The sequence below is a fragment of the Camelus bactrianus genome, chromosome 6, assembly GCF_048773025.1.
Source record: "Camelus bactrianus isolate YW-2024 breed Bactrian camel chromosome 6, ASM4877302v1, whole genome shotgun sequence".
Classification (NCBI taxonomy): Eukaryota; Metazoa; Chordata; class Mammalia; order Artiodactyla; family Camelidae; genus Camelus; species Camelus bactrianus.
In genome coordinates, this window is record NC_133544.1 from 56,685,888 (window position 1) to 56,709,338 (window position 23,451).

Sequence of the window (23,451 nt, forward strand, 5' to 3'; positions counted from 1 at the left end):
ATATCTATATATTTATATAATTTATAATATATCTCTATATAGTATACATTTTAGAATCTATCTCTATATATGTATACATATGAATTATATATACATGTTCAAATATCATTTACTGATAAGGATATATAATCAGAAAAATTTAGAGATAAACAACCCATTATATGTTTGAAATTCAGAGGCTGTGATAAGTAAGCTTGGCTTTATTACTGATAACATGTAACTTCTTCTATTTAAAGGATAAATGTCCAAATACTGCTTCCTAGGTTACTGTGAATAAACTACTTCCAATTAACTGTAGCATTTCACCATCTTAAAAACTTCCTACACATACACTACTTTGCTTTAAAAAAAAGTTGGAATAGAACAGAGAGACCAGAACAGACTTATACACTAAAGTTACTAATTTATACTGGAGATTGCACAGCACTGCCTGTTAATTGGATATCCACGTGAAAAATAAGGAATCTTAACCCTCATATTACACCATACACAAAAATTAATTCCAGATGGATTATAGAGCTAAATGTGAAAGATAAAACAAAAACACATTTGGAAGAAAAGAGCAAAATATACTTATAATCTTGGAGGCAGGCAAAGATTTTTCTAGCAGGACACAAGAAAGTACTAAACATAAACAAAAACTTTTTTGTTAAATTGGACATTAAAATGAATAACTTAATCAGAAGACATAATTAAGAGAGTAAAAAGACAAGCTGTAGAATAGAAGATCATATCTATAATTCACATAACACACATGACAAAGGACTTTTATCTGGTATATAAAGAACTCCTACAAACCAATAAGAAAAAAGCAGATAATATACCAGAGAAATGAGCAAGAGACTTAACAGGCACTTCATAAAGAAAGATATCCAAAGATGAATAAACATGAGAAAAAACTGTTCAATTTTATTTATCATCCAAGAAATGCAAATTAGAACCACAATGAGATACCATACATTTATGCTTAAGACCTGATTAGAACAGATGAACATCTTTGTGAGTACACCACCACCATCTCCCCTCAAAAAAACCCAAAATACCAAATGTCACTGAGGACATGGAACAACCAAAACTCATAGTTTCAGTTGAGTGTAAAGTGGTATACCATTTCAGAAAACTGGTGATTATCTATTTAAACTGATGTATGCCTCGTATTTCCACTCTGTTATATACATCAACAAAAATGTGAACATAACATCACCAAAGACATGTACAGAAGTGTTCATAACTAATGACCCCAAAATGGAAAACTACCCAAATTTCCATCAACTGTAAGATGGACAAATACACTGTGATAAATTCACACAATGGAATGATACCCAGCAGTGAGAATGAAAGAACTAAGCTGCAATCAACAGTATGAGTCAGTTTCTTAAACATAATTCTAAGCAAAATAAGCCATACAAAACTATATACTTATTATTCCATTTATATAAAGTTCACAAATAGGTAAAATTAATCTATGGTGTTTAATGTGGATTCCGCTTTGCAGGTAGCAATTGGGAGATGGCACAAGGCAGGAGTTTCTGGGCTATTGGTAATACTCTTTTTCTTGAATATAAACAATGGGTGTGTTCACTTTGCAAAATTCATTGAGCTGTATACACTTACAATTTATGCCTTTTGTGTATGTATATCATACTTCAATAAAGTGTGTGCTTTAAAAAAAAAGTGGTCATGAGAATGAAGAATGGTCAATAAAGCAACAAGAATAAATAACCAAAACAATGGTTTACTGGGCATCTTGTGAACCTGCACACAAAAAGAATCATCTCTTTAAAACAGAAATATTCTGTATATAATACAGAATTTTTTTATTATTCTGTTTTACCTCTCAGTAGCAGTAAAATTAAGATGCGGTCTTTGGGAGGAACAACCCCCTATTTTTTCCACCTGACACTCCAAGGAAAGAGCTGAAATAAAAGTCTAACCCCAGGGAAGTTCTGAAACAGTGGGGTTCTAGACCAGCAATGTCTAATAAGGTAGCTACTAGTCATATGTGACCACTGAGTTCTTGAAATGTGGCTAGTCTGAACTGAGATGTGCTGTAAGTGTAAAATACACAATGGATACTGAAGACTTAGTACAAGTAAAAGAATATAAAATACCTCAATAATTTTTTAAAGTTTACAAGTTACTCTTTAAGCTTTTTCACCAAAGTATACCACGAATACATAAAAAGTCTACAAATCATAAGTGTATGACTAAATGGACTTATCATAAAGTAAGTATGCCCATGTTACCATGACGCTGTTAATAAAACATTGCCAACACCCTAGCATTCCTTGTGTACTCTCCAAAATGTGTTGCCAAAAGTATAAATGACCTGATTTCTAACACTATGAATTAATTTTGTCTAGTTTTGAACTTGGTATGAATGTAGTAATGCAATATATTTTTCTGTGTGATTCATCCAGCTAAACCATGTACATCTGTAGTTTATTTTCACTGAGTCCTAAGGTTCTCTGATGACTATACCACAGTTATTCATTCTCTTGTAGATCATCTGTATTGTTTCTAGGTTTTGGCTATTCTAAACAATGCTTCTATGAGTATTTTAATACATGTCTTTTTTCCTGGGTATTAGGTTATGCATATTTAACCTCAGTAATGAAAAGCGCTAATTTTCCAATAAGGTTCTACCAACTTACACTCCCACCAGTAATGTATGAGAACTTCACCATGACACAGTTTCACGAACACTTGGCATCATCAGTCTTTTTTCATTTTTGGCAAATATGGTAAGTGTGTAGTGGTATCTCATGGCGCTGGACTGTTCAACTGTCAATCTGTTTATACTGGGAACTGTATTTCCTAGAATCTTCTTCCCTGTATGGCTCCTGGTTAAAGTCTACCAAAGGTAAAGGGGCATGAAATTCGGGGAGAGAAAGTACTGGGGAGAGCAAGTATGGCCTCAGGTGTTACACTATAAAGTTTTCTTGTGGTCAGAGGCGGTGACAGAAATATGCAGAAGTACAGGTGCATTCCAGTTAGTTCTCATCCTTCCTGACTCTGTGCCCAGTTCTCCTGTGCACTGTGTTGCCAAAATTAGCAGTGAAGTTGAGTATATTTGTATATGTTTATAGGTCATTCGTATATTCTGCTTGGTAAAGTATCTGTTCAGGTCTTTTGTCTATTTTTTTCCATTGATTATGTCTTTTTCTTATTGAACAGTCAGAATTCCTAGCACTTTTAAATACAATTCATTTTTAGTTGATTCTCAATTTTTATACTGATTTCATGTTGAAATGATAGTATTTTCAATATAGTGAGTTAAGTATATTATTGAAATTAACCACTTTTTTCATATCTTTAAAAATATTTAAAATTTTGGCTATTAAAAACTTTAAAATTACATTTGTGCCTCGAATTATATTTCTATTGGACAGTGCCGTTGTTGACAATTAAAGTCTGACTATAAACTTATTTTGACAGTTCTCCTACCTAATGCTGTTCTAAGGTTCTAAAGATGCAAAAAAAAATTTAGCAGGGTCTGTCATTTATGAATATTTTAAAATATTGAACAGAAATGAAACATTTACCTTCTAATAGCTGTGCAAAGCCGACTAGATAATGCAGAGGAACGAATTAGTGATCTAGAAGACAGGGCAATAGAAAGCACCCATTCAGAAGAACTACAAGAGAAGCAAATAAAAAATAATGAAAATAGCATAAGGGACCTATGGGATAATATAAAGCGTCCCAATCTTCGCATAATAGGGGTCCCAGAAGGAGAAGAAAGATCAAAGGGGATTGAAAAGGTTTTTGAAGAAATCATGACTGAAAACTTCCCAAACTTAAAGAAGGAATCAGATATCCAAGTACAGGAAGCTCAGAGGGTCCCAAACAGGAAGAACCCAAATAGACCCACACCAAGACATATCATAATCAAGATGGCCAGAGTCAAGGATAAAGAAATGATTCTAAAGGCAGCAAGAGAAAAGCAAAGAGTAAGTTACAAGGGAATCCCCATAAGGCTCTCAGCTGATTTCTCTACACAAACACTACAGGCCAGAAGGGAGTGGCAAGATATATTCAAAGCCCTGAATGAAAAAAAGATGCAGCCTAGGATCCTTTATCCAGCAAGGCTATCCTTGAGGATAGAAGGAGAAATAAAGAGTTTCACAGACAAAAAAAAAGCTGCAGGAGTTTAGCAACACTAAACCCATGCTAAAAGAAATATTGAAAGGGCTATTCTAAATAGAAAAGCAGCAGGATGCTACAGAAATGAGAAACACACAACTGGAAAGGTGATAACTCATGAATTACAAATAAAGTAAACATGAAATTATAAAAGAAGACATACAAATCACTGAGAGTGGGAGAGGGAGGCAGGGAAATATAGAATATTTTTTTCTTTCTTTTTTAATTTTTTTTAACAGTAGGATGGGTTTGAGATCATGTTACTATCAGTTTAATAAAAACAGTTATAGTAATGGGTTGATAGATTTACAAAAAAGGGTAACCACAAGCCAAAAATTTACAAAGGAGTCACAAAAATTAAATAAAATCCATGATAATACAAAGGAAAATTACCAAACCACAAAAGGAAGAAGAAAGGAACAAAGAGGATATACCAATTCAACTGCAAAGATAAGTTCAAAATGGCAATAAACACACATCTATCATTAATTAATGTAAATGTTAATGGACTAAATGCTCCAGTCAAAAGACACAGAGTGGCAGACTGGATAATAAAGCAAGAACCTTCAATATGCTGCATACAAGAGACCCACTTTAGGGAGAAGGACACATATAGATTGAGAGTGAAAGGATGGAAAAGGATATTCCATGCAAATGGAAAAGCCAAAAAAGCAGGTGTTGCAGTACTGATTTCAGACGACTAGGAATAGACTTACCATATGACCCAAGAATCCCACTCCTGGGCTTGTATCCAGAAGGAAATCTACTTCAGGATGACACCTGCACCCCAATGTTCATAGCAGCACTATTTACAATAGCCAAAACATGGAAACAGCCTAAATGTCCATCAACAGGTGACCGGATAAAGAAGAGGTGGTATATTTATACAATGGAATACTACTCAGCCATAAAAACCGACAACATAATGCCATTTGCAGCAACATGGATGCTCCTGGAGAATGTCATTCTAAGCGAAGTAAGCCAGAAAGAGAAAGAAAAATACCGTATGAGATCGCTCATATGTGGAATCTAAAAAACAAAAACAAAAACAAACAAACAAACAAAAATAAAGCGTAAATACAGGACAGAAATAGACTCACAGACAGAGAATACAGACTTGTGGTTACCAGGGGGGTGGAGGGTGGGAAAGGATAGACTGGGATTTCAAAATTGTAGAATAGATAAACAAGATTACACTGTATAGCACAGGGAAATATACACAAAGTTATGATAACTCACAGAGAAAAAAATGTGACAATGAGTGTGTATATGTCCATGAATGACTGAAAAATTTTGCTGAACACTGGAATTTGACACAACATTGTAAAATGATTATAAATCAATAAAAAATGTTAAAAAAAAAAGCTAATAAAAGCAAAGACTTTGATATATAAAAAAAAGATTATACAGGACAGATAAGCTGTCAAGTTTATTTGCTTTTAGTTAAAATTACATCAATTGACTGTGACAACACTCGTGTGTGGTTATCTCTTTCTGTTCAGAAGGTCATACAACAGTCATACACACACATATATTTAATTAAAAAAGACAAAACAAATTACTTATTAAGATATGCAAACTAAAAAAAGAAAGATATGCAGACTATGTGGCAGAGACAGCCTTTTAAGAACATGGGGTTAGATAGGGAAAAGTTTAAAAGATAGCCTTGAGTAATAAAAGGATTAGAAAACCCTGCCCTAGTTCATTTAAGATTAATCCTCTACAATCAGTGATTTGAACAGATGCAGCTAATATAACAAGAAAGGAGATTGTAATATCCATATTATAATGTTATTCATAAAAGATCTTGTCTTAAATAGAAATCAATTCATATCCACATAACCACCCCACACCCTTACCCCTCTAAAAAGCCCTACATTGTGTGAATACTTTACACGCTGTTAAGCTGTTTGTGTTTATTGTAGAGCTATTTTGTGTATCCTTTCATCACAGAAACATCAGAGAACAGACGCTTTGCCATAGCTTAATTTACATAATACCACTGAGACGCAGCTGTAAGCATGCTCAGTCACTCTTTAATGCCTCATCTAAGTTTAAGATCCTTTTCTCTTTTTCAGCTGGTTTTACTGAAAGAAAGTGTGTGCCCCATGCCTCCCTAACATCAGCCTCCACAGGCCTTTTACATGTTATTCTTCCATTATTCCAATCCATCACTGGCCCAGAAGAGTACTTCTTTTATTAACTTTTAAAAAACCCTCTCTCTTGAAATATCAACATTGCTCTGAAATATTGGATTTTTGTGTCCAAAATGTATTGAATTAAGCAGGCTCAAAAGACCCCAATTTTAATTTCTTCTTGGCATTTTAAACCCAGATTCAGGTAAGATTTTCAGGCTACTATATAATCCAATTTCTCAAGGTTACAGTCAGGTTAAATTCTTGCTGGCTGGATCCTGTCACAAGGATTAAGAGCTATGATTTAAGAAAAAATGAAGAGGAAAAACTCCCTGTTAAATGGAGAATGAATAATAATAACTGAAATTGATTTGATTCATAAGTGCTTTTCAGTTCTCCATTGGCCTTGTACCAGTTTTTGGTATATTCCTTGAAGCATGTGGACAGATACAATCATTTTAAAAATTAGATGGGTGTACTTGTTTTCTCTTTCAGAATTAATCTGGCAGTGGAAAGACCCATCAATGGGGAGGCTGTATTCATTCTCTTCCCAGGGCCAACTAACTAGCTCTGGGTCCATGAAGTGCAACTCAGCTTCCCTATGCCGTGAATTCTAAAATGAGAGTTTGTAATGATCTCTAAAATCTACCACTATAACCGTAACATTCAGAGCTACCCGTCACCATATCATGTGCTAAGGCCTGTGCTAAGTACTGTATATACAATCTCACTTAACTGCCATAATGACCTGTGAGATGGGTCACAAAACACTGAAGCTAAATTATTTGCTCAAGGTCACACAGTTAGTAAATAACAGAGCCAAATTCAAATCAGCTGGGTCATTGATCTGTTTGTGGAAGTCACCAAAGATGACAAGTAAATGAACTAGAGGATTCTGTTCATGAAACTACATGGCCTAAAACAATGGACGAGTCGATACAGTTTAGTGGGGTGATTTAACATAGCAATTAAGAGCACAGTTATAAAGGAAGGCCTGATTTGAACCATCCTCATCTGATGCGGCTGAGCCTCAGATTTCACGCCATTTTCCTGGCCATGGCATTCCCCTCTCCCTTAAGACCCTCAGTTTACCTCTCCCAACTGTCAACAGAACCTCTGGCCCCTTCAACTCCTCCCCGCTTCTCAGTTCACCAGTTTTCTGTCTTTACTTGCCCGCCTGGGCAATCAGGACTCCAATGATAAGCAAATTTAATGGAGACTCCTCTTGTTTCCTGGAATCTTTCATTCTGTAGTATTCTATGACGGTCACATTACTAAACTTCAACTCTAGATAATCAGAGAAATAGCAATTAAGAATGTGGGCTCTGGAAAGCAGATATTCTAGGATAAAACTCCAGAGGCCCACCAAACAGATGGGTAGCCTTATGTGAGCTATTGAATCTCTCTGTACTATAGTTTCCTCATTTGCAAAGTGGGGGAAAATAATGTTATCACCTCACAGGGTTGTTGTGAGGGTTAGATTAGTCTAATTCACATAAATCATACAGAACAGCAGTCTCATTTTTAAGTATACATGGGCTTCTGTGAGATGCTGGAGAAAGACACAAATGAGCAAACATCTTCAGTCCTGAAGATATAATTATGGCTGAGATACAGAATGCTGCCTACCTAGTTCTACAAAGGCTGTCACTGAAGAAAAGTCATTTTTTTTTAATGGAAAGATTACCCAATTGTGAAGAAGGAAGCCAAGTGTCATTATGTCTTGGGCAAACTAGTTAATAGTGTTCCTAGAAAGAAGTCAAACAGCACTTTGCAAGATCTTCAAAGCCAATAATGAAAGATTCCCTAAATACATCAAAGTTATTAAACATCCCAGAGAATTCAGTGAGACTACTTGATGATCACAGAGGGAAAACTACGTTCAAGGTTGAAAAGGAGAAAATAAATGTGTCACTTGCCTCTATTTTCATGTAAGATTACCTATTTCTAAATTGGTTTTTAAGGTAGGTAGTCTTGAGGTGTTAAACAAAATAGGACTTTGGGGTCCCAACAGACAAACTTAGATGATGAAAAAGCTCTGAGACACATATTGTGAACACATGAGTTCTATGGCATTCAAGGCTGAAGGTATGGATTCCTGGTACAAATGGATACCTAGTGCCATGAATGGTGAGGCTAGATTAAGTAACTTGCTCAGGTCTTTAAGCTACAAAGTGACAGATCTGGGATTTGAACTCTAGCATTCAGACTCCTGAGCTCATCCCTCTTAACTATTACGTAAAGATGCCTCTGTAAGTAGTACCTTATTGACTTAAAATTGTAATACAATTTCTAAAGTAATTTAATTTGCAACCACAAAAGAGATTATATGCTTAAAGAATATGGCTCTCTATGTGCTTTTAAAAATCTGTGTATAAGCGGCTACAAATATACAGATAAATAAAAAATCAGGTTCTGTGAGGAGAAGAGACAGCCGCATACATCATGTGATGTGACTAGTACTAAAAAGGCTGACACCAAATCATTTTCTCTACCAGTCTCTTCCTTGTCAAACAGTTTTAAATCACAACCCTTAGAGAATAAGGGCAGGGACTTGTAACTGAGAATCTAACCTCTTATTTCTAGTTCACTGTCATCCTGAGTAAAAAAAAAAAACTAGCTCCTAGTAGATTTATTAATGGCAGCGTAACTCTCAAAATTCCTTTGATTTCTGCCTTTTTTTCCTAATCACCCTACCCTATGCAATCAGTCGCCAAGCCTGTCAATTCTTCTTTCAAAATATCGATTACACTTATTCCCCTTTCCATTTTCATTGCCATTTTTCTAAACCAGATCCTTACTGCCTATCATGTACACTAGTGTTTTTCTACCTTATTAAACTATCTTATTAAGAGAAATATGTGACATCTTGATCTGATACAAAACACATGTGTGTTTATGACTGAAATCAAATCCCTATGAAACAACATTTTCTCTTCCTAAGAGCAATTTACCTTGATATTGTTTAAAAACCGGTTATATCCTTCACTGTATTGATTTCCTAACTCAATGGTGGGTCACAGCCTGCAGCGTGAATAACTCTGACCATTGCAAATGCTTCCTCACTGCCTCCACACTCTCCTCGCCCCTATCCTTTCCATTCATCTTCACCAGATTAAATCCTTCTAAAGCTCTGTTCTAATTCTGTCTACTTCTTATCCAGCATTCTTTATGGATGTCTCTAAAAATCTTATGAAGAATGTCCTTTCCTGAGTGTTTAAGGCTTGACCAAACCTAGCCCTGGCATAGACACATCCAAACATATGACTTCAACTACAGACTAACAGAACAAACCTGAACACTTGTGATTTCCTCATTCTTTTCAGAGTGAAGTCTTCCCTCCCCCAGCCCCATGATATGCCTGTGAAAATCCTACTGCAATCACTCATTCAGTATATATTTAGTGAGCAGTTACATGTTCTAGACAGAGAGGGAGGTAAGTGGTCCCTACGCTCACAGAACTGACAGTACGGCACTATAAGTGGGAAAGTACTGACAAATGTGAAAATGGTTACAAAAGGGGAAACAGTTGTTACTGGATCATACACTAGCAAGAGCCTATCTAGGTAACAGGGTCAGGGCAAGTCTCCCAGAGAAAGAGCCCTTAATCCAAATACCAAAGGATAAAAAGGAGCTGCTGGGTGAAAAGTGAGAGTAATAGGTTCTCAGATGGGGAAACAGCATGCTGAGGACCATAAGAAGAGAAACTGTATGGAAATCTCAAAGACGTGAAAGATGGACAGTTTACCTGTGACAGAGAGAATGCAAATCAGAGCAGCCTTGAGCTGGGAACAGCAGATCGTGGGTGGCATTATATCCCAGGTCAAATGTCAGTGTAACAAGTATTCATCACACACCTGCTATGTGCCAGGCAGTGAACATTTAAGGATATTTAAGGTATGTTTTCTTACCAGTCAAGAACTCAAATTCTCCTGTGCAGACTGACAGGTAAAGTTGCAGTGGGATAAGAGCCAAATGAAATATATATTCAGGTAGTTCAGAGAAAGAATTATTAACCTTTTCTGGTAGTTTGGGAAAAGCTTCTGAGAGGAAGTAATGACTGAGCAGAGATTTGAGAAATGAATATGAACTGACAATGGCCTATCAGGCAAGGGACTAGCATGTGCAAAATTACAGGGATATGGGGGAAAAAATGGCTTTTCCATGAACACCCTCCTTGACAGCCCAGAGAAGAAAATTCTCATGTCCCTCAGAATTTAGGGCCCCTGCACCCTAATGGAGCTAGTCTACAAGGTGACAAGTTATTTGAAGAAAAAGCTTCCATTTTTTTTTAATCACTAATGGACTTTATCACAGTAGTTTGCTTATAGAAGACACTCAAGGGGAGGAGGGTGTAACTCAGTGGTAGAGTACATGCTTATTTAGCATGCACAAGGTCCTGGGTTCAATCCCCAGTACTTCCATTAAAATCAATAAGTAAATAACTAAACCTAATTACCTCCCTCTCAAACAAAAAATAAATACAGTGTTTTTTAAAAAAGAAGACACCCAATATCAGTAAATATATATTTGCAGAATAAATAAATAGCTATTTATTGAATTTAAATTAACCAAGTGATCTTTTATGTACAGAAAGAATAAGAGAGGAAATAGACTTTAATGTAATTTGAGGAGCTGGGAAGGAGATTACCTAAGAAAGAAGGGCTGGGAAGTGAAATCCTTGTGACTCCAAAAGTTCAAAGGGTAGGGGAAGGGCTCCAAATTGAGGTGCCTGGGCTTCTCTCGTAAAAGAAGGCAACAAAAATGGATGAGAATGACACAGCACATAAAGTATTTACCATTAAAAATGTGTAAGATTGAAAATTTTTTATCATTAAAAAATAGTCTACCTATAAATACTGAGATAATCAAGGATTTGGTAGAGTTGGTATCACTTCAGGCAGAGAACAGAGAATTAATAGTCATTTCTTCTTCTCCTTCCTCTGTCTGAGCCTTGAGTTTTAAGAAATTATTTAAATTAACTTCAAAATGTTCTTGCAGACATTAATAAACCCTGACCATTCCAATGACATCACTGTTTCCATGGCAACTAATGCACTTCAAAGGGGGAAAAAACAGAGTAAGACTAAAAACTGGGGAAAACTGGGATAACATGGTATAAACAAAGCATAACATTTCTCTTCTGCATTTATGGAACACTTTCTAATTTCAAATGCTTTAACATTATTCAGACTCCAAGGCTCTTAAGTGCCAGAAGAATCTCGGAGGTCATCAAATCCACATCCCACTCATAGCCGGGATTCCCTCTACAATGGAGCTACAACATGACTGTCCCACAACCGCTTACAGAGTTCTCTCTGCTGGAAAGTTCTCACTCGTTCCCTTGTGAAGATTATTAAGCACGTTTCTTATTCTGCAGGTTAAGAGATGATTAAGACATTCTACCTCTCCTTCAAGTTTTTGCTGTTTAGAAGGCAAATAATTAAAAGCATAGGAGTGAAAAATAAGGGATCTAATAAAGATACAGGACGATGTCAAAAAAACAATGGATGGATTATGCATTTCTAATGACTTTCATTCCCACTCCTCTTCAGCCCCACACACCCATGACCAACCAAATCCTGTACCCTGTCATGACCCAGAATTGCTCCAGCTCTGCAAACTTAAACTTGGTCATTCACTTTCTGATCAAAAACAGCTCTTTTACTCCGTAACTAATTCAGCATTAGTCTTATGAGCCTTATGCAGGTCCAAATCCTTCACTTGGAATACTTCCTCACAGCATTTCCTTGCTGATATCCTCAACTTTTATCCTTCAGTGGCACCACCTAGCGAAAGTCTGCCATCCTCTCTTTGTCAAACTTCTCTCTCAAGGATTCCATGATGCTTTTGAGTGAGCTGGACGTATACCTCCACCTTCATCTTACAGAATGAGAAGTTAAGCATTTACTCATATGCTGGTAGAATGACTATTATCATGATTTTGAAGTGGCAATAACAGACCATTGGCCCTGTTATCTAATTTCTGCCACAAAGAAAGATTATGGATTACTTGTTCTTGTAATTTTTGGTGGATAGCGCTCTCTCTCTCTTTTTGCTGATTTATGTTTTAAAATCCCATAAAAATAACCTTATTTAGTTATCTGAGTAGGCATTACTCATACCTAGTTTATCTTGGAGGACAAAGAGGAAATAACATTGGTCAAAATAAGTGCTTTATTGAGACAGTTTTCTGTCTGAAGCAGACATTTGGTTACCATTGCTTTAAAATTTTTCCAAGCTAAAATTCACAACACAGAACACCTCAAAGGTTTTATCACTTATTTGTCCTCATCTAAGAGCAGGCCCTAAGACACTTTCTGATCACAATTTTATCCCTGAGAGAATGCCCTCAGATCACCTAGAAGGTAAGCACACTGGCATCATCCTTCCCAGGCTCTTCTATTTTTGTAAGAGCAGACTGATCCAATCCAGAGCTTGCTAACGCACACAGTTCTGCACTAACTGGCAAGGGAGAAAAGGTACTTGTCGAAGTGGATCATCTCAACGCCACTACTCTACTATTTTATACTTTTCAGAAGCTCCTCTGAGATAAAAAAAAAACAAACATTTATGGAAGCTTCCCTGACAGTCTATTCATTCTAATACATCATGGGCTCTTATACTATGTCATAGTCTCATTGAAGAATTTAATAAAAGTTAGGAATTCTCTCCATGCCGAAACAAACATAAAGTGTACAATATGGTGAGGAGGGGAAGGGAGAGAGAATCACGGGACCCCTGGGCTAAGGTCTAAAGAGCTCTGTCCTATAAGCACTAAAATCTAACCCTGAATTAAGCAAGGCCACTGGGAGCCGTAAAGATGGAAGCATCACGTTAGCCTTGTACTGAAATGCTTGTTCTAAACCACACTCTGGCATACGTTCACTTGCTTTTGCTGAGGCACACCAGGCCAGGAGGAAGAACTGTCTATTTATGGTTACAAAGGTGGTAAAAATGTGTTCATTATATACAGGGTTTCTTTTATTTCTGAGGACCTAAGAGAGACTTAACGCCTCCCTGGTCTCAGTTCTGCTTCTCTTGAGCATCAAGCTTTTTTTTAACCTTATGGAAAGGCACAGTTTTATAACGGTCCTATTTCTTTAATGGTCCTGTTTCTATGGAAAATTCATGGCATACTTCTAGCATGTATTTAAGTCCCTTATGACATGCAAGTTATTTATAGACTTTACTTCTGACTCCATCTAATTTTAATTGTCCTTTCTTTTATTTTTATAATATTTTCTTTTTTTTTTGCCACACTGTACAGAAAATTCTTAGATACTTTTTAGAAGATGGTGAGCTATAAATGAGTTAAACTGTAGGAGACAGAAGGAAAAAACTCATCTTTTTCTCTGGTGTTTTAGCACCAGTGATCTATTCAAGTGTATCTACCTAAATAATTTCCTAAAACTCTCTTATTTTGTTTGTCAGTGATAGCTACATATAGCTGAGACAAGTAGTACTTGTTCAGAAAATTCACACCTGAAGGATGTTTTAGAATTCTCCTTCACTAATATAATGTGTATACATGTATGCACCTATATGTGTTTTTAAAGTAACCATTAAAATGAAGTAGTGTGTTCATAATAGATTTCTGCACAGAACTAAATTAAAATTTGGATAGTATTTCTCAATGACTGGCTTTTCCAGTTAGAAGTGTTTTGTATTTCTGTAACAGTGAAGCTGGAAATGCTTACAGGCACGTGGACTTTTCGAAACATCTCAGCTCCCTTATGTGCATCCATCAATGCAATATCCTGGGGCGTGGAGACAATCACAGCGCCTAACCAAAAGAAAACAAAAGGACAGCAAAATAATGCTACCATTTCATTCCTTATGGAAAGATTACTTCCAAAATTATGTTGCTTATACACTAAAAGATTTTACCACATTAACTGTTTAAGTAATTTGTATAAATTTTACATACATGAATGGAAAAGATAAGCAAACGTCTACTTTGCTCTTGCCTATTTCTGACTCCTCACTGCTAAAATTACAACTGACTTGTGATTCAAGATCACAGCTATAGAACAGAATCTTCTTTCTTTTCAGACAACATGCTGGCTAGGAGATACACAAGGTAGGCTTTATTTTCAAGAAGCTAACAGCCTACTGGGGAGACACAGAAATTAACGATTCAATGCAATGTGCTAAGCATTATTGTAACAGTATGCCTAGGGTGTTATGGAGTTATAAAGGAGAAATAAAGGAAAGGTAACTAATTCAGTCTAGGGGAGAGGATGCCAAAGGTGATAATGGATGAGGTGAGGAAGCAGGAAATAAGAAGCAATAGGAGAATGTTTCCAGAAAGAAGTAATACTCACGTTGAGTTTCAAAAGCCTGTATTATAGAAAGCTCACTAGTGAGGAACACACTGTGGAGAATAGTTTGGTGGGGTAAAACCAGGGGCTGTGGAAGAATTTCAGAAAATAGTGGTGGGCTGCACTAAGGCAGCACCGAAAGTAGATGGAGAGGCTTTCCTGAGTCTCCACTATTACCCCGCAGAAACCAGATCGTTTTGAGAGTTTAGAGAGAAAGTGCAGGGCAATTTTTTCCTTAAGTGGAAATACTGCAGGCCTCATTATAATGTGAAGAGTCTATGAATTTCTTAAATTTTGTCTTCTTCTACATGATAACCTGAAAAAAATGAATATATTCTAGATCACCTGGATAACCCTCATCTTATAACTAAATACACACTGCCATGACATTTCAGAGCCCCAAACCATCAAATTGGCACCAAGTGGCAGTACTTTGTCACAGTTAATGAGAACAGAGGTAGGATTAACAATAAACAACTGATTGCACCAAGTGAAGGACAAATGATACTACTACAGAATGTCTGAAGGGTTAATTTAAAGAAATCAGAATAGAGAAAAGTGGCAGCCGAACCAAGTTCTCACAAAGCATGTGGCATTACAGGCATGCCAAACTCAAAAGAACTGTGCAACAGTCGTTAGCTACAAATTCATCTTGCAATTGGTATTTTCATGTCAGCAAAAACTTTCATCATTCACATCAAATTAATGTCATTTTTGAATGTTATTGATCCTGTAAGGTTTGCCTGAATTTAATTTGTAATTTTTTTTCATTTTCTAAAATTATATAAGAGCTATAAGCTTGAGGAATTTGTGTTTACACCTAGTTAAGTAGTCTAATCGTAAAAATAAGTCTAGAGGGTATGGGGCAGATTATTTTTCCTTTAGAAGGAGGGTCTATTCTTTAATAAAGTTTGAGAAACACCAGCCTTGGAATTCAAACAGAATCAAAATTCAAATTTTTATTCCACAGCTGACTACTGGTATGACTGGAGTAATAACCTCTTTGAGATTCAGTTTCTTTATCTACAAAATGGCAAAGTAATACTTACATCACAGGGTGAGATAATTTAATAAACTAATGTACAGTAGATGCTTGACATGATGACACAGGGTACACATTCAATAAATGGTAGCTGTTGTTTTTAGTAATACCATTTTCATCTTTACTACTGTCATTAATAAAAATGTCTTAGAAGTTGCTGGCAAAGCCATTTTCACATTTGCCATCAGGCAGCTCTTCCTACTTTTCAAACTGTTTCATGGATCACTACATCCTTGTATTTCAGTTCACTCTGCCCACGAAACCAAAAACTAGTCAACAGTTCTCTTTTCCCTTTTAAAAACTGATGGAAATAAAATCACAGCAAAAATATACTCATCTCTACACCAAACATCCAATATATTTCCACGTTTTTGCCGCCTTCTAGATTCTGCTATCAATCTACACATTCAATATATTCCTACAATTTGCCACCTTCTAGATTCTGTTACCATACCTAGGCATTTGGAAGGGAACTAATTCCGGTTCTGCCCCCATCTAGCTGTGTGAGCAGAATAACTCAGAATCACTCCAGGTCTCAGTTTCCTTAGCTGTAAAATTAATGCAAGGACAGACAGTCTCCAAGGTCTCAGAGTGCTCTCTGACTGTATGATTTAGCATTCTCTCTTAACTATAGTTTCCACAACCACCTGACTGCTTCAGTAAACCTATCTAAGGGACTATGAAATGCTACCTCCTCCAAGAATTAAGTAAGGCCCTTTAGTCTCAGAGCCATTCTCTTCCCATGTAAACAAAACCTCCTTGGCTATTTCCTCATATTTCTCTCCTTAACTGTATACTAATATATAAGGGGTTTCTACTGCATTAGCCCTAAAAAGTACCTTTAGCTTTCATATGATATAAGCATTTTATTGTTTTAAATACCCTTTTTCTACTATTTGTAATACCAATACACAACAGTTTCATGGACTGTTACGATTTTTCTCATTTTTTAAATCAAACAAAACTAATAACACAATGCCATGCACAAAAAAGGCACTTAACAAAAGAATGGTGATTTAAATAATTTTCCTGTATTTTCAGATCATCTATCCTAGGCTTCTGCTGTATGAACTCTTAGTTCATAACTTCTTGAACTAGGAGTGAAGAGCTCCAGACTGTGGTTTTGTAGGCTTACTAATGTACCATATAACCTTGACTAGCTCCTTAAGTCTCAATACATCTCAACTCCTCTGTAAAATGAACTTATTTTCATTGGTCCTATTTAACTTAAAGAGCTCTCCCATTAAAAAAAAAAAAAAAAAAGAATGTAAAACTGCTATAAAAATGCTCGGTGACACTATTTTGATGGCTGTAAGATCCTAGAGAGAGGGATTAAAGTGACTTGGTTTTCTCTGTACTTAACCCTAATGTAGTATCACAAATGAGCATCCATGCCATCTGAGTTTCTTTATAATCTAAATAGCACCACTCAAACATCATAATAACTTTCTGACAGGGACAACAATCATCTTCCATGTCCCATGAAATGCTCACAAAATACATAAACATTCTATTGGAATTATCAGTCATATTTATAAGAGATTTTTTTAATCTAAGTTTTTTTACATTGAAACATATGTTCTTAACTAATGACTGAGTCCTTAAACACAATGCAATCAGCCCTCAGAACATCGTTCTGAGAAAAAATTTCTAGCCCTTCTTAAAGAATACAATAACATAACTGGCCCATACATAAATCACTACATTTCTTTTGTTATACCAAATTTTAGTCCATCATACAAATAACCATTTCAGACAGCCCTACAATGACCTCTAGAATTTATGATAAGGAAATAAAGCAAACAAAAGATAAACAAACAAAACCTCCAGTAAAATTAATCATTAATCTGTGCATCAAAACCCAGATTTTCAAATTTTAAAGGAATTATGTCAATTTTTTCTTGTTAATACACATCTTAAAATATGGTCTCCAAATCTGATATGACAGTTTATCTTTACAGTTCTTGGCTTTCTACTTAGTAAATTTTAATTTTTCTCAGGGCTCCTGGAATACGAAGCAGTATAAACTAGCCTAGATTTTTTTCCCCTTTAACCATCACTGATGATGTCACTTCAGTTTTGTGATGGTTTGTTAGAAAACTTGTGCTCCCTCTACTGACCATAAGGAATGCTAGTAGCAACAAACAGAATGTTTAGTTTGCACTAAATGGAATTATTTTCTGGGGATAAAAATACAGTATCATAAAACACCTATCTCAAGAATCCTATGGAGAACGTTCTATCCATTTTCCAGGATAAATATCTAAGTCCATATAATTAAATAAATTGTTTAAATGTTATTTTCCAAGTTGCAATCTTTGTAAAAGGCTCTTTATCAGCTGAGATTTACTCTAAGAGGTTAATTAATTGTCTGTCAGATTCTGGCAAATGCGTAAACATCCTAAAAAAATATTTAGAGTATTGTCTTAATTGCCAATTCTCTTGACTATTAAGAGGAAAATCTATTTATAACTGCATATCTGGATTTGGGTCAGAGTTCAGAGTAGTTAAGCATTTAAAACTGATTATTCCAGGTGTTAGGCTGATCATAATTATACCAGTGTGGAATTACTCAACTATGCCATTCTAAGTCTCCAAGGCATAAATTGTATCTAATTCCCATGTTTGAATGAGAACTTCCGTGTTGGAACCTAATAAAAATCTACAACAAAAATGGCTCATAATTATACCTGATGAGTAATTCTACACAATTCTTGCGCACATCAATATAAAGTCAACTAAGACTTACAAAAAGAAACTGCTGTTCTTAATGCTCACAGTGCTCTAACATTTAGTGCTGCTGATGCTCTTTGATTTATTTAAAAATACTTGTAGTAAAAGAAAATAATCATTTTCTGCTAGCTTAACATAAACACAATTGTTCATTGACCATAAAAGAGATTGGTTTTGGTATGTTTTAGCTCTCCCCTGTCATTCTCCTCTACAACTCCCAAACTTCCTGAATTACAAACATTATTTGCTACATATATAATATGCTCACTAATATTAGCATTAGATTAAGTAAAACATGGTTAAAAAGGTAAATTCACCTGAAATGTATCTACAGACTGTGTTTCAACAGGGAATATAAATAATTATTTTATGAGTCACTGTTTTGGACTCCATATTCCATTCCAACAGAGTAGAGAATTGATTATAGTCACAAAGGGAACATGTTTTATGAATTTAAAGATTAATCATTATTTTGCTCACTTTAGAAATTAATTTTGTTACAGGAAATTGTGTCGGTTGCTGCTGAAAAGAAATATAAAACACAGTAATTAGTGGAAAGCACAGTACTTCAAGGTCACTGCTGAGAGAGAGCACGTGCACTTTGGAACTTAGTTAATGAAGAATGCAAGTTTGTCAAAGGAATCAGGATGCATATCTGCTGTTTAGAGATAAAGATTGACTCTTCAAAACTAGAGTCAACAGGTAATAGGCTTCAAACCACTTCACCTTAATGATGTTAACAAAGAATTCACCAGAGCTATCCGGACTGTATTCACTAAGGAACCACTTGGAAACAAGTGAAGCTTTCAGAGATTTTAAAGAGGTTGGGCCGGAACCAAACAGTTCTCTCATGCTTACACTTTGCTCGCTCTCTCTCACGCACGTGCTCTCTCTCTCTCTCTCATTCTCATCCTTCCCCTACTTCAGATATTTCCTGTAAAGTTAAGATAAAATCTTGCCTTCTCTCCAGTCTTGAATCAATCTTTATGTTGATGTAAACACCTAGGGGAGCCTACTTGTTGTACACATATTTCTCTGCAACTCAGAAAGCTCTTTTGCTCTTCTGTGAGCATCTATTCATGCTGGACTCTTAGATCTAATACTTTGCATTTCAAATTCTGTTAGATGCTCATATAGCTCAGCCTGCCCATACTCACAGTGAGCCACCACCACGGGCTGTTTGTTTAATAATGGAACACATTCCTTTTTACACACTTTCTTTCTCTAATATAAACTCCGGAGAGAAGAACTGCTATACTCTGGTTACCTTAGCTTTATTCAACCAGGTATATTTCAGGAAATATAGGCTGAGACTTTATATGGAAAAACTTTGCTCCGTTTCCAAATACTGTCACACATTACATGTGAAGACATTCTTCAGAGCTATACATCAAACTCTGATCAAGTTTCTAACATCTATGACTAAGCGCAAAAATAAATGATAGGTAGTGGGACTTGTACTTTTTCTACATATAAATGTTTAATGGATTTAAAAGTCATTTTTAATATGAATCTGACTACCCACTGGCCATTATACTATTCATTGAACTTCAAGATATTAGGGAATTTTAGCTGTCAGGAATATCATGAAGGAAGGGTCTAGAAACTCTTAAATGACAACACTGAATAAACTATACCAGAAAATTCTCATCAAAACACAGGTTAGATGATGAAGGAATTCAAACATCAGATAAGTTGGCCTACACAAAGAATCACTGGGGAAAGCTTTTAAAATCATGGGTCTTTTCATGTCACAGTTCAAAAGCTATTAATTCTCAGGCTGTTTCTTTGAACTCTTAACTGATACACTACAACATCTACCTATGATACATGTTTACCCAAAGACAAAAGCCTTACTTCTTAAATTTAGATTGGAAACATTGTTCTTCATTAACCAATGGTATTATATTTAATTTAATAATTTGATTTCCAATCTAACAATGACTCAAGTTTCAGACTGAGTACCAGGACTGCCCTGAAAGATAAAACACTAGAGTACAATTCCTAGTCTTTAACACTTGGCTAAAATTTGCTTAACAACAAAACAAATTTATTTTGGAAAGAATTTTTATAATTTGATGAATAAAACAATAATTCTCTTCCACATCATGCAATTCTTGTCAAACATTCATTAATTATAACTCTGCCCAACATTTGCATAGAAAGATAGTACACCTGGAAGAAGTCCCAAATTGAGTGCCTCCTTTAAAGTTCCATTCCACAAATTGAAAACATACTGAAGATTTACTATCTCTGAATAAGAGGAAAAGCTATGGCTTGTCTTCCACCTATCAGGTACATGTTTTGAGCTTTGCAATTTGAGGTAATTATAAACTGTAAAATGCAGGGGGAAAATCACACTAAAGTCCAAAGCAGCCAAGTATGGTCCGCGGTCATTTACTTATTTAACGATGCCAACAGTAAGTTTCTGATCCTCCAAATCCCAAAAGGTTTTCATGTTATGAACTACCGTCCAAATTGGCAATCAAAGAGCGTTACCATAGAAGAGATAACTGATTAGGCCAAGCAAACTGCTGGCAGTGGGGGGAACACTGGTGACACTGGTGTGCACTTGTACAGCTTTTCCTTAAGAAACTTTGATGAGTGAATAGGAATTCAGTTAATGTGGCAAAAAGCCCAGTGCCTTTCACTTTAAACGACTGAAATATTATGGTGGCTTAATTTAAAATTCCTACCCCATCTCATGTAAGTGAATGAGAGGCAGAAAGGCCTCTGGCTTTTCTTCTATCTGTAGAGTCCAGACAGGAAGGGCCCTAGACAGGAAGAAAGGGCATCGCCTCATTTTCATAATGCAATGCCAGTCTGCTAGTGCAGACTCTCTTAAGCCCAAGGATACTGAGCAATTGTCTGACTGACTACTCTGTCATATAAAGTGGCTTCTCCCTCTCTATGAGTAAGAAACCAAAACTGGACCCACACTAGGACTACCTGGCTGTTTCCTGTGCTGCTTCTGCCCGTCTCTGGAAGAAAAAGAGAGAAGACCAAGCAAGGGTCAAGATGGCTCCCCTCTCAAGTCCTCAGCCTTCGTCCCTCCTATTATAACAATCATTTCCAAAAGTTGTATTCCTGCATCAATCTTTACTTAATAAAGTGAAGGGGAACGGTTTCCATAAGTTTATCCTATCAAAATGAACTTTTCTATCCATTACTCCCTTCTGCAACAAAGTATACTTATATCTGTTCATTAATTGACAGTAAAATTTTGCCTGGCGGTGTGGATTTTCACTAATTTGACTATACTACTGATATCTGTATTAGCTTCAAACTTTTAGAGGGCAGGAATCATTGCTTTGTACTTCATCTACTGCAAACCACTAATTCTCAATTACAATGCTGACCATGAAGAAAAGAAGCTGTTCTGGTTGTTTTCTACTGGCTTCCCTTCCCCCTTCCCCAAGCTCTGCTTCATTCTCCAGCCCTCTCTGCTCCAATCAGTGCCCAGGTAGCTGACTTCTATGGACTGTATCAACTGAGTTTCCTTGCCCTCTGGCTTTCAACAGGGATCTGCCACTGGGAGGTACCAGCAGGATATGAGGCTGTGGGAGGAGAAAGAGGCTGGAGTCCTAGTGGTACCTGGAACACTGCTCCCTCCCTGCCTTGCCCTTGGCTGTGTTCCTCTCATGGCTAAGGCTATTTTATTCATCTTTGTATTTTTCACAGTGCCAAATTCAGTGCCTTCCTATAACCACTCAAAAAATGTTGAATCAATGAATGAATGTTGAATCAATTATCCTCCCAACTAGGTGGTAAGCTGCTTGAATGCAATAATTTTTTCCTATTCATCATGGTATTTCTCAGAGTACCTTATGCAAGGGCTTATGCAATTAATATTGATTTAATAAAGACAAAGCTAGTTGAATAGTTACCACCATTTATGTGAACAAGTCTCTGCCCCCTTATCTTTCTTACCTTCCCTCTAATTCATTCCTGTGATCTCTCCCAACCCAACTGCTTTTACCCTAGACTTTTTTCTGTGTATAAATTAAAGAAAGCATTTATTAAAAACATACATTTTATTTCAATCTCCCTTTGAGAGAAAAATATTTTCATTTCAGGGATTTCTTTATGGTGTCCTTTTTCTCATACTAAATATAAACATCCTTGTGGTTGGTTGATACCTTTTAGTATTAAGTTTGTTTTGGTGCCTGGGATAATAGTATGCATGTAGGCACTTGTTATTTGGTTACACACAGGCTGTGTATTAAATTACTGGTGAGAATCACTAGCATTGCTCCATTGTAAGAGAATAATAAGAAATTCTTTCATTTATTTGCAGGGATATTTAGCAAGGTGCTAAATACCTCTCTGACTCTTCATTCTTACCTGCGGAACACCTGCCTACTCCACAGACTTATAAAGATCAAATGAGATAATGAATGTACAAACTCCATCTAAATGTATGGTATTTTTTAGAAACTACTTGAACACTTTAAAAAAAAAAAAAAAAGATTTTTTAGGGGGTGGCAGTGGTGAAATGTTCTGAATTAGAAAGAGCCTTTATATCAACTTTGCATTTCTCCAGGCCACATTGAGAATGAAATTAAGTGTTTTATACTTGTAAAGAGACATTCTTTTGGAAAATTCATGGAGATAGACCTATAGAAGCAAAAAGATCCTCTTTCCAGTTGCTAATTAGCAACTCTGTATGTGTTCTATTTTTTTCCGTGGGATAGATGACAAGCTCATTATAAGAAGAAACTTTAAAGAAAAAAAGTCATTCTCTTATTTTTGTTAAAAGCATCATGTGGCAACAAGTGGTGAATGTGTTGACAGCAGTATTAGTGCCTAACGATTCAAATTTGAGCTTACATGGACTACTAAATCATTACATACAGTAAGCACCTAGAAGTTGTAGCAATTGCTAGAGCGAAAGGAGACAGGATAGAGGGTGGGGAATAACCAAGTATAGTCTGCAGCCTTACTCTTGTCTTGTTGAACTCGCCAAGTGGAAAAGCCAGTGTTATCAGTGCTGGTTTTGTAATTTTTCTTACTTTCTTTATTGTGATACTGTTCGCTGAGTTTTTGCTTGTTGTTTGTTAAGCTGATAAAT

General features: G+C 36.0%; 1 protein-coding gene across 3 annotated transcripts in view; it reads right to left on the reverse strand.

Moving 5' to 3' along the window:
- The window catches only part of NUBPL (NUBP iron-sulfur cluster assembly factor, mitochondrial), a 176,765-nt gene that overhangs the window by 18,825 nt on the left and 134,489 nt on the right, over positions 1-23,451 (reverse strand). For all 3 annotated transcript variants that reach the window (XR_012507557.1, XM_074365675.1, XM_010963002.3), the window contains exon 8: positions 13,982-14,067. Coding sequence is in view for 2 of the 3 variants with exons in the window: in XM_074365675.1 (XP_074221776.1) it covers positions 13,982-14,067 (86 nt within the window). In the remaining variant the exon portion in view is untranslated. The remainder of the gene's footprint in view (positions 1-13,981; positions 14,068-23,451) is intronic.